The 15,914-nt window shown below is 35.8% G+C and overlaps 1 protein-coding gene across 4 annotated transcripts in view; it reads right to left on the bottom strand.

Moving 5' to 3' along the window:
* ARHGAP21 (Rho GTPase activating protein 21) overlaps positions 1-15,914 on the bottom strand; it is a 110,869-nt gene that overhangs the window by 34,424 nt on the left and 60,531 nt on the right. For all 4 annotated transcript variants that reach the window (XM_027695726.1, XM_027695723.1, XM_027695727.1 and 1 more), the window contains exons 5-6: positions 12,212-12,290; positions 6,326-6,380 (exon numbers count right to left, since the gene is read on the bottom strand). In XM_027695726.1, coding sequence (XP_027551527.1) covers positions 6,326-6,380; positions 12,212-12,290 — 134 coding nt within the window. The remainder of the gene's footprint in view (positions 1-6,325; positions 6,381-12,211; positions 12,291-15,914) is intronic.

The raw sequence follows: 15,914 nt of genomic DNA, 5'->3' as shown, positions 1-15,914 counted from the left end.
AACACCTCTGATGGATAACAGCTCAGCAAAAATTATTAGAAGCAAACTGCTGTGCTTACAGTAAGAACTCAGCATGTTTCCAGCTATTGGGTACAATTTCTTCCCCATCTTGCAAGCTGGTTTTGTTTGCACCAAGTTTGCAAACTCCTATGGCAAAGGATTAATTTCTTATTATGAATCTGTAGCCATTAAGGGTTTAACTCCTAAGGTAATACATTTATGCCGTATGATAGGCAAAATACATTTTAAGCAAATGAAGCATTTTAAAAGGTATTTCATTAACCATCTAGAATTCACCTGAAGAGTTTTGATCCCATTTTTCCCCACTTGATTTTACGCCATTAGATGTTAGAATAATAACAGCCAAATGTACAAGAATTCTTCTGGGTAAGAATTATGGTGAAACCTGTACTTTCCAGAGCTGGAACCAACCATGTCCTACACCACTTAGTCGAAATCCATAAAAACATGCAGTCCTGTGTTTCACTGAGGATGAGTATGCTTCACTACAGGATGAATAACAACACTGACTTCATCAGAACTATTTGCAAAATTGGAGAGAAGCGTTTTGATGAGTCAGAAGCCAATGTGCACAGCACCTTGTAAGACTGAGCTTGAGGCATTCTTCTTTCCTTCTCCAACCAGTTTGGCTTCAGCTTATATTTCTTTACCACTAAATTTTTCTCTTTCCCAGTCCTAACTTATTCTCAGTTAGCATGAGTATGGGAATTGCACACCAGAAAAGTTTTACAGCTGTCTTAAAAGGAAACACTTCCTAATTATAGTTTGTTCCGGCAAAAATGTTAGTACTACAGCTCAAGTGCTTTCATTTTACTCAGAGACACCTAAACACTACAGTCGGGCGACATTATTTGAAAAAAAAAAACACCACACGCCCTTTCTTCCCAAAGGCAGTGCATTTTTAGTATATAAAATTTAATGCCTTAAACCCAAAAAAATTTATCTCCAAATACAAGCTGTGCAAGAGACTTTCTTGTAAATATTAGTCTAAATTGAGGTTAGGAGGTTTGATGCCAATAGTATTTTCTAACATATCCAATATTCAATAATAAAGTTTTAGTCTCTTCTTCTAGGTCACTATATCTTCACACCACACCCCTCCTCTTTCCATTTGTACTTGCTGCTAGAGTTTTAATATTAACCTCTGTGCCCATCAGTAACTATGTCAGTACAAAATCTGAAAGTAAAAAAATGCTCCAAGACTTTGGACTAAATACAGCTACTTATGAAAACATCTCTGTCTTTATTAAATATAAAGCAAATGAAAATATTTCACAGTTTGCCAATGAAACAGCCATGTTGCTCCACTAGGTCTGATGCAACTGGATAGCATAAGGAAGAAGAAAAAAAAAATACAGTCTTTAATGTAAAGTTGACTGTGGGTAGACCTGTAGTCAGAGACATGAGGTTACTGGGGCATATAAAACTCTAGAACAAATTTCCTCATGCAGGTTACTTTTCTTTATGCTGCTGGGGGTTTTTTTGTTTGGTTTGTTTTTGTTTTTTTTTGTTTTGTTCTCAATACAGGTGTACCACTGACAATTTCAGGGTACTACAAGGCCTTGAGAGCCACTAAATTCCACAAAAATACTAAGTTCAGAAATGATAATACAGCAAACTCTTCTTTTCTGCCCAGATCTCCCTATACACTGAAAATTTCCATATCACTCGACTAGAAAGAAGGAAAAAAATGTAAAGAAAATATATGGTTCTGTTGACTTTCACTCACTTTCCTGGTCACTCCTATCTAGGATTTTATAGTTCCCCTACCATCTATGACAAGAGAAACATTTCTGTTCAAGTGTGGTCAACTTTCAGTTATTGATATGGAGCTTCACTGGTCCATAATTTTAAGGAAAGATTAGATGTAATTAAATATATCAAAAACAAAGTAGTAAACAGCCCCCCTTTTATTTTCGTATTTACCATTATTCACAGAATGCCCAATAAAATCTTCCAGTAAATGAAAGAGTTCCTTCTGGAATGGTAAGGCACATTTCAAGAGATTTGTACACTAATAAAATTTAATGATGACAACATCTAAGACCAGAAGTAACCTCCTACCTTTTGGGGCAACTCCTGCAAGGAAATGATTTTTCAGAACTGTTTTGAAATTAAACTGTTGGAGTCAGAACAGAAGTTAGGTATGATGGGACTTCTGAGTGGGTAGTAAGAGAAGTGCCAGAAAGTGAAAGATGAAAAGTCAAGGTAACTTATCTATAGCATGTATCTGTTTATATACACGCACAACATAGATATACATATTTACAAAATAATATCTACATATATATATTTACCTAAATTAAACCCTATATAAGAACATTAATATGATACATTAGAAACAACCTTCCTATTAAACAGCTCCAATGCAGATCATATTAAAGACGCCATTTTTCAAAGAGTGATATTTTCAAGAGCCTGATATGTAGAAATTCAGCAGCTCGTTAAGTTATATTCTTCTTTACATACACAAGGAGCAATTAGCAAATACGTAAATTCCAACATGAACATTCCCCCAAAAAATGGTCAAAAAATCCTGCATACTAAGGACACCCTAACATACATGTGTTAGACACTACAAAGTCTGTTGAAAAGATTCATAATAATGGTGACCTGTAAGTAGGCTCAGAAAACTGTATTTTCTCTCTCTAGGGAGCACCTTTACATTCAGTATTTTCCACGTAATACAAAAAGCTTTTGAACAACTGAAAAGCTGTCACAACTTGAACAGCATTTTAGGATTAAACTTGTTATCTAAAGGCTACAAAACAGCAACAATTTCATTGAATACACTTGGGAAAAAGGAACTATTTGTAGTTGACCTAAATGTGTCTTCCCATTTGCATGAAGTCAGTGGTAATGCCAAAATTCTGCCAAAAAAGGTTGAGAATGCTACAGAAATTGCACACAGATACATCAAATTTGAAACACTGAGGAGCACATAATACAAAAATAATCATCCTCCTCCTAGTTTCAAAATGGTTATATATCTAGAAATGTTTCAAAATAATATCTTTTGATAAGTTTAAGTAACCACATATTTGAGGAGGAGCATGAAAAAACCCCCAACAAGAGTTCAAGAGTTGTCAAGAGTTCAACTTTCTGTCATGGATAGAGATGTTTTAAATATCCTTTTCCCCATCCACAAAGTGACATTTTCAAGATCACGCCAGTGAACAAACACGACTGACACCGATTTCACTAATGGCAGTTTCACATGTAATTCCCTTCCAAGTGAGTACTGTTCACATGCCACTGCCACAGGGCAGTAACCTGTGATTGGACCACTTCATTGTTACTACTGATGAATGAATTTGAAGCCCTGTTTTCAGGAAATTCAATATACCAAGATGTTCACAGACATATATGGATATTTCTGAAGACTGAACTCAAGGTTTATAAATAGCGAACTAAGGATAGAAACAAGCAACTGTGTTTCTAGCAATCAGCCATCAGCACACGGAATAGATTGCCAAGTACTATAAAACTTACCACAACCAGCATTATTCCTGAATATAATGAAACTATTCCATCCTCATTGCACTAGATATACCTTTCATTAGCTATTCCAATATCCAGCAGTGTTTTGGGGTTTTCTATTTTTACAGCATACCAGTATTTAGTATCAGTTTACAATGAGTAATACTATCTGAAGACATTTACAGTGAAATTTATGACATATGTCACAGAAAACAACTAGATTATTTAACATTCTCTATTAACTTACATTTAACATTCTATAACAACACATTCTTACATAACACAACTCCAAGTGTAAATTTTTCCTCTATTAATAAGGCCACTGCACATTACCAATTACCGTTCACTTTGCACTTATACTGATACTACTACTAGAGAAATTACTGTTATCACTTACTTATATGAGCTCTACCTTCATTCAGGAATAAGAATTCGCTCTAAAATTTATATATATTTTTTTACATAAGATTTCCACAAAAGCTAATACAGTGTTAATCTCAAAGATAAAAATAGAAAATTTAAAAAGTATGCAGTTTCTCAGTTGGAAATAAAAATTTACTGTCTTTTCACAGGAAGTGAAAGGAGTAACATTCTATGCTGTTACGTTGAAAGTATTTTAAATATGTTCAGATTTGAGTAGAGCAAAGCTCTTCAACAAACCTTGTAATGAGAACTGTGCATCCTAACTCTCTTCAGAGGAACTGCACAGATTTTTCATTTTACTGAAGTTACAGTGATGCACTCACTTGAGCAGTCTCAAAAGTCTGCTGACTTTTATTTTAGAAGTGCTAAGATTTTTCCTCCTCTGTGGTGGGCTAAAAGACAGAAAACTACATGCCATAACTGACTGTCTCTGTTGTGAGATGCAATTCATTTTTATGAATCTTCATAAATTGCAACTCTGCCATCAAAGATTGACACTTGAAAACATATCTACTAAAGTAGTCCACGACAGGACAGAGTGAACAAACTGCAGCTATCAGAAGTCTTTTCCAATAGGCCTAAGTACACTCAATGCTCAGTCTTGAGGACTACAGAAAACACCTGTCTCTTCTTGGCTTTCCTCTGGCAGATCCTATGTGGAACTGAAACTCCCCAAGGGAAGTTCACTTTTATCCAAACAAATGCATCTTAGCAAACAGAAGCATAAACTCCTCCTGTATCATGACCATGTACCAACTCACCTGAACAGCAAACAACTGTCAGAAGGAACTCATGCACGCTATAGAGGCAACGCAAAGCATTTTCTGCAAAATCATTACTTCATCTCTCAAACCTAATCCCCTTTCTATCTTCAACAGAGGAGCCTTACACACAAAATTCACAACTCTGTCACATCTGACAACTCAAAAGGAACTTTTTTATAATGACACCTGAAAATTATTCCCACACACATATCCCGTCTTTTCCTAAAACTTCCACAGGTAGATATTTTTTCTCTTCTCTTTATCCCTCAATCTCCTCCGGGAGAACGACCTTTTTTTCTTTTTGTCAATATCCTTTTCTAACCCAAAAGTAACGATTGTCTTTTTTCCTTCCTCTGGCCCCACTACCTCACTTGTTGATATAACAAGTTATATCCAATCAACTGCTTTTCATCTCTACTTCACCTGAATATTGCACTTCATGTTCATCAGCAGAGGGAAGATGGGACTAAGACCTTGTCGCCCAGAGAAATACAAAGGTTTAATAATTTAAATGGTAGCACTGTTCTTGCATTTCTACACATTCACAGTTCCAATAAAAAAAAAAAAAGAAGAAAAAAAATTTTAAAAAAAGAACAACAGAAAAAGCTCCAACATCAACAGCTTCCCCCTCCCACTGATTCATGCGATCAGGACTCACACCCTGCCTCCAACATTTTCTGTGTTGGATTACTGAAATATTTCTTTATCAAATGTTCTCAAAATATCACTTCTATTCTAATAGCCTTGGCTTGTTGGCCTAAATGGTTGAGTTCTGTACTAATCTCTATCGCCAACTCAATACAAAGTTTCTTGCTTTTTTTCTTACCCATTAATTTGACCTTTAATACGGGAACAGCTACTGAAACCCACAGTTTTTCTTAAAGTCAATTCTTACTATTTCTGTGTGGATTAGAAGATACACTTTTCCAAATACTAACCAAAAAGTCTACCCTGCTTGTCATCTTCTCCTTTCCTCTGCTTCCAATTAAAAATAAACTAGAGCATAACAGTACACTAGGTGTTTTTCTAATTTTCACAATATGCACTTACACATCATGTATTATTCAAGGCTCTTTTGGACTTAGAGATGCTAAATGGGAGATGAATTATCTCACTATATGTGCAGGACCTCAGGTCAAATCGAGGGCATATAGGCACTAGTGTAACAACACATTTACAGCAGCCACAATTTTAAGAAGTTGGTAATAACCTTCAGCACATTCACCATCTTGCTTCTTTCCTGGAAAACCACTGACAAATAGCGAGTCATTAACGAAAGCAAATTTTAAGCTTCATAAGCTAGTTTTTTAATTCAAATTATTTAGAATTAGACAACCTGGTTAAAGGAAGCAATCCAATTCATAAATTCTAACACAAGGAAATTAATCCAAATTATAATAAAAACACATATTTTTTTAACATGCTAGAAATATCATATGAAGATGGTATTTTCTATATTTGGATTCCTCTCAAATTTCAGGCATGGTAAGGAGGTAGGAAAATATCTAAGGAGTGACAAAGAGATAAATGTTAACTCTAATTATTTGGTGATAGTGGAGTCCAAAGACTTTGTAACCAACAACAGAACATTTTTATTTAGTCAATAAACTCTCTGAATAGAAGCTTCATAAACATACCAATTGAAGGATGTCCTCGTCTTTTGGCATAACACTAAGTTCCAATATGCTGTCACTGAAACAAACAGAAAAAAAATCACACATGAACTTTTGGAGAAGATTTTCAATTCTTGTTACAAAGATGATCCATTAACTTGGATAGATCACAACCATTCAAAAACTCCGACACTCAGCTATTCTGACAAATACTTTACACAAGACAAATAAACACTGATTTCCATTAGAGTCTTAGCAAGTCAGAGTAGAACAGAAATCTGACCCAAGAACACACCTGTGTTCTCAGCAAAACCAGTTTACTGAGCCAACACACTGGGTTTGGCAGGTTTTTTTTCTACTTGAAGTTCTAAGATATACTACTTGTTTGGAGTTTCTAACACAAAACAATGTGACAAATTTGTGAACACAAGGTAAAACTTCTCTCCTTCTTCCATTTAAAATTAAGTCTAAGCACTCTCTAAAATTGCTAGGGAGAAGTCATAACCACCACATCATGTGAAAAGTGGAGCAATACCAAGGCAAGCACTGACTTACACCTTTCCACTCCAATCACCTGGCAGAATCAGCTTAAATACATTTAGTCATCCAGATGACATCTGAAATATGGATGAAAAACGCTTGCTATTTATAAGTGCTGCATTTGTCGGTCAGAATTGCTGAAACCAAAAGCAGCAGCAGCATGAAGATCCAGGAATCCAGACAGTTCAAGCAATGTGACTCAAATATAGGCAAAATCAGGACACCAAATGTACCAGTCATCCGTAATCAAGTATTTTAAAACAGTGAAACCCACAGTCAGCATCTACCAGAAAAAAGTATTTTTATAAGCAAGAGAGAAGTATGTGCTTGTAACATGGGATACGAAATCATCATGGGTAAAGCCTTTGAGCCTGCGCAGTGGATTTTTTAGGTGAGATGCAGTATGCACTGAACTGGGCCCACCCTTTAATCCTAAGGTTCATCTGCCAGGGCCGAGCAAGCTTGGACGGTGACAGCGAGGTCCTCAGGATGTAGGTTTGATTAGAGTGTCCTTCTCTTAGATGGATGGCCTTACAGGGCTAAGCGAGCTCCATCCGCCCCAGTTTGGGATTAGAGTTGTCCTTCTCCTAGGATGACTGCCAGAAGGCTAACGAGCTCATCCTGCCCAAGGATGTTTTGTATCTGACCCTACGGTTTTGACCTGTCTGGCATGGGCGGCCCTACCGAAGGCATGTACCACGGCCAGCATAACTCGCAACCACACAGGGGTACACAGGCTTCATTACTATTAAAATGATTAGGGCAAGTCTTTCACTTCCTACTTTTCTGCCACCTAGGACACGAAATAGCTGAATTCATTATCTCATCTGAGATAAAGGAATAATGTGTTCACATTCATTAAATGTAAAGGGGAACAGGAGAAGGGCTACAAAAGACTAATGTACAGTCTATTATAACTAGGCTGGAAAAACAGAAAATGAACATTCTATGACCGTTATTTAGAAATCGCACATTACATATCAGAAGGAAAAAAAAAGGGGGTATTTAAAAAACCTGACCAGTACCAGAATAAGAAAAAAAGGCATACAACCTAACTGGGTATGTCAGACTAGAAATTCGCTTATCTGTAAGTACAAGACATTAGCAGAGAAAAGATAAAACCAGCACAAAGACTGGTCCCAACTTCAGGCTACACTGAGCATCTTATGAAAGCACCGAGGAGGACCTCAGTTTCTTATTTCTGCAGAAAAGAAAGTCATCATCTCAAACATGTAATGCGTGATTTATTATGCTTCCTTACATGAAGAATGTTTTTATTTTGTGGTTCCTTTCCCATTTTTTAGCAACCGCAGACATAAGGCTGCATTCCAAAATAGCAGAGTAAGGGTATTTGGTTTCACAATCTTCTTAAACCTTTATTCATTCTGGAGAAAAGTGTTCTCCAAGAAGCATAAATTACTTTAGTTTTAAAACCAAATATCAGCAGTGATTTAAGTTTTTCTTTTTAAATCTACACATCTAGGAAAAATGAGTCTTCAAAAGTCTTGTTAAGATTTTTCAAAATACTGAATTTTAAGAAACAAGAGAGTATTGACTTTATGTACATTTATAATAGCATTTCCCATTTTGACTGAATGCATAAACAGCGGAACTATTTAAAACTATTCTTTAAAAGTAGTGTCATCATGATCTGACTTTTATCAAAACTCCTTTGTATGGATTTTAAACTATCTATCATCTGTACAAGAAAAAAGAATATGAAACAGATACCACAGCTGGAGGCATTTCTAATGAATTGTTCAGACTTCATTTCTATGTGTGGATAGCATGTACATATACATCCTACTGGGCAACTGATAATAATCAATGCTTACTTGCACGATGAAGACTTTGGATGTTAAAAATATGATAAATAACACCGCTCCTCCTAAAGTGTTTTTTATATAAAGATACATAATTTGAGACAGAAAAAATCATACTGATTCAGACATGTTCCGTGTTCCCCCCCAATTTATTTTTTTTAAGAAAGTGATTAAATCTATTTCCACTCACACAGTTAACAGCTTTTTTAGTAGCCACCCAAAAGAGAAAAGAGTTGCATTCAGGAACAATGTTTTAAATGTCATTCCAATAACTACTTAACTACTCAGTTCCAGTTTGCCTGAAGAACTTTCTGGAGACAATTTGGATCTTCCTACTTTATATTTTGTGATGTGCTCTCAGCGTGTTTTTCAATTCTCATGTCAGAAACAAAAAGTATTAAGGAAGACTTTTGGTGTACCGTACTGTACAATATACATGCAAATTATGAACTAGAAAGTGTTGATAAGAACCACCACACAGAAGATGATAGTTTACACTGAAACACTAGGCACAGTACTGAGAATTCTGAGATAGCTATCATTCAAATTTCTTTCACTACACATTCTAAGAGTCAAATTTAAATGTATTGACCCAGAGTCATCAAACTAAAGCACTAATCATAAATACTACCCTTCTGATGCATTATTTTGTATTAATGACTCAGTAGCTGAACTCTGTAGACTTCTGAGTAATCCCAACACTTTCAAGAAGAATTTGCAAAGAGCAACAAGTGGAATAGACAATCATTCAAATTCCCCACAGTTTAAGAAAAAAAAGGGGGGGGGGAAAGAAGTTGCAAATCATAATCGTTTTTTTTATTCAGAACTATAAATAATTTAGAGTTACATTAGTAATCAACAGATCTCCAAGTTGAATATGTATGTAAACAGGTAAGAATAAATTCTTAATGGACCAAAGTAACAATTGTTGGTAAAGAGCAGGAAAAAGACTTGAAAGTGTTCTTGGGATTAATTGTGTAGTTACTGTAGGAACTCTTTTGAGGTGTGTCTTTCATCTTCCAGAGGAAATAATCAGTGTAAGTTTAGCTTTGCCATCTCTAAGCAGAGCAAAACAGAAAACATCCTAGACACAGTCTGAAACTTTCCTGGGAACCATACAAAGCATGGTTGAATTATATCGCATCCGTAAGTCCCACTGGAAGATGAGTATCATTTCATCTAAGGCAACTAAGTTCTGATGTCTGCAGCATTATATAATGAAGACAAACAGCTACAATTGACAAACTTTCTAGAAAAATAATGAGCAGCTATGAAAATGGAGCCACTGGAGTAATCTATAAAAATCTGTAAGTCCAAACTGAGTTTCATTGCAAACAGCTTAACAGTGAAGGAGGGGAGGGGAACTCTCTTCTTTCTAAAGAGAGAGTATAAAATGTGTTGTATCCTTAAAAACTACTCTGAAGATGACAAGAAAAATGACAAAAGAATAAGCATTTACAGTCATCAACATGTTTGAATGAGTAATTAAAAACAATAATTAAAAATACAGTAATTAAAGTATCTAGAAAACCAACACACACAGCCTACTGAGACTATGAAGGAAACTGTATTTAGTCATGAATAAAGGAGATTTCAATTGACAACCTTTCAAAAGGCCTTTCAGCAAGTTGCTTGCACAAAGCCTACTAAGAAGCCAAGGTGTGCTGGATGAAAGATCAGCTAAGACACAAAACACATCAAGAACTGTGTCACTGGGTATTTTTAAAATGAAGAGTTTAAGTACATTCAACAGCAAATTTGTGCAAGACCAACCTATCAACTATTAAATCAAACAACATAGATAAAACCTGTAGTTCAGCAACTTCCTAAACCAAGAATTTCTGGGAACGGGTATGGTATTTTCTGGGCTGGTATTATCTGACCACTCTATATTTCACTGCTTTCATAGACTTCTCCTAAGAAATCTTTGCTGGATATTATCAGAGAGGATAATGACATTACAGACCATCAGCCTAACCCAAGATGGCAATTCTGATGCAAGAGCAGCATGCTAAAGCAAGAAGCACACACCATAATAAAATTCTATTTGTCATGAAATGGTAGCATAAGAAATAAAATACTTATGTGCAGAACAAACTGCTCTGAGCTCCAAAATACTGTTTTGAAGCAAAGAATGAGAGAACTGATTCTACAGTCACATGAGAAGTACTGCCTGTAAGCCACAAGAAAGGTACACCTGGTCTGCAGTCTGAGCTCTCTTTATGGATCAGAATTAATAATCATCTGTTTATACCAAGAGGTTCAGCCGAAGACTTCCTAATGGCTGTATTTTCTGTATAAAACGCTCGAGGATACACATGACCTTTTGTTACAATCTTCTGTGATGTACACATCTGGCTTGAGAAAACAAACTGTTCTCCTCTCCTAACTAACAATAGCATCCCTTCATCCTCTCTGCACTCATGGAAATCAGGGGGACAGATGCAGCAGAGACCATTCCTGGTTGCACTAGATAATCACTGACAAGGCTTTGTTCAGGTGTCCCTGGTTTATCCACAGTGGGCAGGGGTTGAATTCTACAGAATCGTTCACTAACTACACTCACAGGGTTGAAAATAAAACTTTTTTGATGGGCACATCTGGAGTTCACTGAAGAACCACTGACCACACAGATGTGGTTGGTCTCTTTCTTGGATTAAGAGAGTTAATTGGCTGATGCACATGGTTGGGCATGTAATGTCTTGGGTATACACTACTGTACAACAGTGGTATCTATTGTACAACAGTGGTACCTGCATAAATACAAAATAAAGAAATGATACATGGCTAGTGTTATCTCCAGTGAAGGATATAAAAAAGATTCCATCTTTCCAGCTCCTGTACAGACACTATTAATGACATAAAACATGTTTCAGTCTACCTTACCCATCACATTCTTTCATGCTGATCATAATACATCTTTTTTGCACATAACTTGTTATATTGGAAACTTGTTGCTATAGAACAGAAACTGACACCAAGAAAACTAAAATGGAGGCAGTGGAGACACAAAAACAAGCATCCAGACTTGTGTATGGACATGATTTCATAAGCCCTAGTGAGTTGCAGGAGCAGTAAATATTAGCATTTCCTCAGCTCTGCAAGGTTCATAATTTGCTGCAAAACAGAGGATAGCCAAAATATTTTGGAGGTGCGCACTAGCATAAAATTTTTCTATTACCAAATATGCTGATCTCAAGTTATTAGATCTCACAAGTAAGGTAGATTTTTTTGATTTTCAGTTTACACATATACACATGGTGTATGTATATTTACTCTGCCTATGTGAAGTTCAACCTTCCTCTATAACACTCAGTGTTACTTGCTAACAAGGGACAAGTACTGACATAAAAGGACTGTGGTACAAATTCAGCACACCTGTTCTCAAAACCTTCTCAGCATTCACCAAATACATGAAAAAAGAAATAGTAAAACTGTGTATTAAGGAAACTTTAAAAATACAATGACATTTCAAAACCCCCACAAATGGTCATTTCCTGCTTTGTATGCAAAAAGTGTGGCACATAATGAAATACTAGTATCTTACCTGTTCTGTATTAAAGCAATGACTTGAGAATATGTCTTCCCAATAACACTTTCCCCATTGACTTTTATAATTCTGTCACCTGGAAAGGGAACAAGTTATAACTGAAATTAATTTGTCTAGACATTTTTTAACAGTTATTTTCTACTTCTGTACCCCATAATAATCAAGAACTCCAATATAAATTCAAGGTTAGTCTTCCTTAAAAATAAAAAAAAGAAAAGATGCACAGTACAACTACATGTAACCATATACAGGACATCAAATTTCTACTCTTTTCTCAGAACACATTCAGATGTGTATCTTACCCTAAGCTTCCAAATGAATCACGTAGAAAGTCACAGAAAGAAAACTACAAGCAGGTGTAAGCTATACCAGAGGCTCACTTAGGTATCCCATCTTCAAAACAAAGCTGTTGATGTATGGTAACACATACCAACAATTCTGCCTGATTCCTAAGCGAATTACAAGAAGACATTTCATGCCAGCACTTAACCTCAAAATAAACCCAAACTTTTAACTTTCTTTTAATAACAGCAAATACTGCAATTTTGGACTTCTTTCTTATTAGAAATAAAAAACAGATCTTCTGAAAGCTCCAATTTCCTCCTTCCTCAGAATAATCGGGGCTGTTTCCAAGACATTACTGTGTTCAGTGTGCCTTGGACAATGGTAATGGGTTATTCTTATCCATACAGTTCAATCTTTAGATCTAACATCTCTTTTCTAAGGTTTCTCCAGATAGTTTGTTGCACCTTCCTCATTAAGAGCTTCATATACTCTCATAAATTAACTGTCAAATTCATTGTGTAGAGCTATTTGCAGCTTTTGATGAAAAACCTATCCCATTCCTTCGACTAAATATTTAAAGTCGTCTCTGATCCGAAGATCAGAAAGTTATCTTGAATTTACTAATGAGGAGAAAATGGTCTAAAGCTAGGTGAGGAGCTTTGGAAAGCTGCTAGAGAAAAAAAGAGCTGAAAGAAAGGACCCATGCAAAGTAAGCCAGAGAGAATGGCTTTTTTAACATTGCTTTAGAAACTGAAAGCCCTTTTCATGTTGCTGGCAAGATCAAATTAAAGCAAGGAAAAAGCTGTTCACTCTAAATACTCGGCCTGACTTGGAGAAAATAACGCTTTAAGTGCTTGTGCTCTCTGGAGGTTCCCTTTACAGACCCTAAGCATTTACAAACTGCACGGATCTTCTGACATTTCAATTTGGTCTGCACTCACAATGTTAATGTAATGCAAATAAACTGGTGCAATATTTTCAACTTTATAAAAGTTTACATATTCCCTTTAATTCACTGGTTACCGCCTTTTTCCTTGCCTGAAAGAACTCTTTTAAGTTGTGTCTCTTGCTTCTTAAGTGATGAAAGAAAGCTTGGTGGCAACATTTAATGGTTGCTAGCAACCCACATGCCTGATAGGCACCTGTGATGGATGGCAAACCCTATCCCACTGCTGCACACACAGAGACATGTTACGCAATCAGGCTGAGAAACTGGACTATCCATGGAGACAAAAGCTAATTTTGAAATCACAGAATCACATCAAAATAAATCCTTTCAAAAAGCTGCAGGGAGAAAGAATGCTATAGCTTATGCCAAAAAATATTTTTATTTACAAGCTCTGAGCCCTGCCCTACTAGGTCGTATCGCAAGACTTCCTCAGAATACACCAGATCATTCTCTGGAACTTGAAATGGCTTTTTTCCAGGCTGTTTAAGAACGCGCCCACAGATGTAGAACTTTACTGTGTATTCCCCCTAAGAACTATAACTAGGAATATCTTTAAAATAGGTCATACCATCTTATCTATACTTGTGCAGCTTTTATTTTTCAGAGAAGCAGACAAGATCATACACAGCAGTGAAACGAGTCTACTTGAAACATGCATCCGATGGACCCACCAAGAGACCCAGGTGGGACATGCTGTGAACTCTGACACGAATGATGTGAGCACAGACAACTCTGCAAAATACAACTTTGCTCCACTTCAGGGACATATAAAGGTGAAGGTCAGTGCCTGTAGTGTAGAAAATTATTTAGAATCCTGAAAGCTTCTTCTAATAGCTCTCCATCAGTTTGGTGGCTCATTAAATACCCTTGATCAAACCAGAAATTACTCTGAATACACTTAAACCATCTCCCTTTCTACATGCATTTTAGTTCTTTATATTTTTGCAGATATAAAAATGACAGCATGAAGATCAAGACACAGGAAATGTGCATCTCTTTTGGCTGTTTGTATTTCAATATTTGTAACATTTATGCTTGGAACTCAGAGATGTTATTTTTTCCATGAAATGCCTCAGAGGTTAAATACAGGAAGTATTTCCTTTCTATCTCTAACAAAGACAATTTTACAGGATTATTTAAAAATACTCAGAATGGGTTGTCTCACATTTAAGATATTGTAACCTATTGCTGAAATTAGTAAGAATATTCCAAGTTTTCTGGTGAATAGCAGCCAGGTAAGCTCCTGAAAGAGAGCTCACTCATTCTGGGTAACAAAGTGTATGTCGAGATTTTCAGTATTACAAAGGACCCTGCAGCAGTGAAATAAGAATTGACAAATATATCTCCTACTCAATTTTCAAGTAATTTCTTTTCTTCAGTGTGATCATGAAATAGTGCCAAGTTATACTAGGAAAAAAATACAGCTGATTTTACAAATTAAGAAATTTATATGGTGTCTGTATCAGAGGTTAAGCAATCTACCTGGCTGATCATTCCCTGAGTGTTTTGTAATATAATTTCAAGACAGAGATATAGTCATATATTTCGTCCTAAAACTTGTAAATAAGAAATATTGTCATGACCTAATTAAATATAACTGCTATCAGAAGAAGAAATTCTAGTAACTAAAAAATGTATTTTCTCATTTATTTTATCTTCTTTATTCTGGGCTCCCAAAAATCTCTTCTATGACTAAAAATAAAATAATCTCTACAGATTTCATCTCTCTCAATTTGGCAAACACTGAACAGAGCAAAAATTAACATGGCTCCTCTGTACAACTACAACATATGCTGTGTTTCATCAAGCCAAAACATTTCTTTATATAATATCATCAAATAACACCAAAGTAGCCCTTCCCTGAATAACTACTTAAGTAGAAGTTTAAAAAAAACCCACAACTTACACTGCACAAGTAGGATCCGGTACTGGCTCTAAACTGATCATCCTAGAAACTTTGTATTTCTTTAGGAAGACCAGACAAGCTTATTCTATTCCAGTCAAATGCAGGTGTGTGACTGTTTCCGAAGGAAAATATCAACATCCCATTATTGATACATGCACAAACCTTTCATAGATTGTAAGTTTTGCTGCACTTTTAAGAAACCTGTGTTTGTAGTGGTATTCATCTGTGTAACTGATCTTTTTATCACCTGTAAGACTTTCCATTCTAACACAACTTTTTCCTTTGAAACTTAAGTAAAGGTGTGACACACTGCACAAGAAAAACATGGTTTCTGCTCTCCAGTTCGATTAAATGAACAACTGAGCAGAACTTTCTAAGAAGAAATAGACTTGGACTGTCCCTATTGAATTTAAAGGAGGTAGAACAGAACAATTTAAAGCACATATGTTTTTTTTAAAGCACCTGAATGTTTTCAGGTTATCAATTTGTCACAAAGCAAAAGAAATAGGAGCTCACAGGAGTTATTTTCCTCCCCTTTCTCCTTCTGTTCACACATCTTA

This window comes from Neopelma chrysocephalum, unplaced genomic scaffold (genome assembly GCF_003984885.1).
Source record: "Neopelma chrysocephalum unplaced genomic scaffold, ASM398488v2 Primary Assembly neopelma1_102, whole genome shotgun sequence".
NCBI lineage: Eukaryota > Metazoa > Chordata > Aves > Passeriformes > Pipridae > Neopelma > Neopelma chrysocephalum.
The sequence above is the reverse complement of the archived record's forward strand: the minus strand, read 5'-3'. Positions and strand labels throughout refer to the sequence as shown.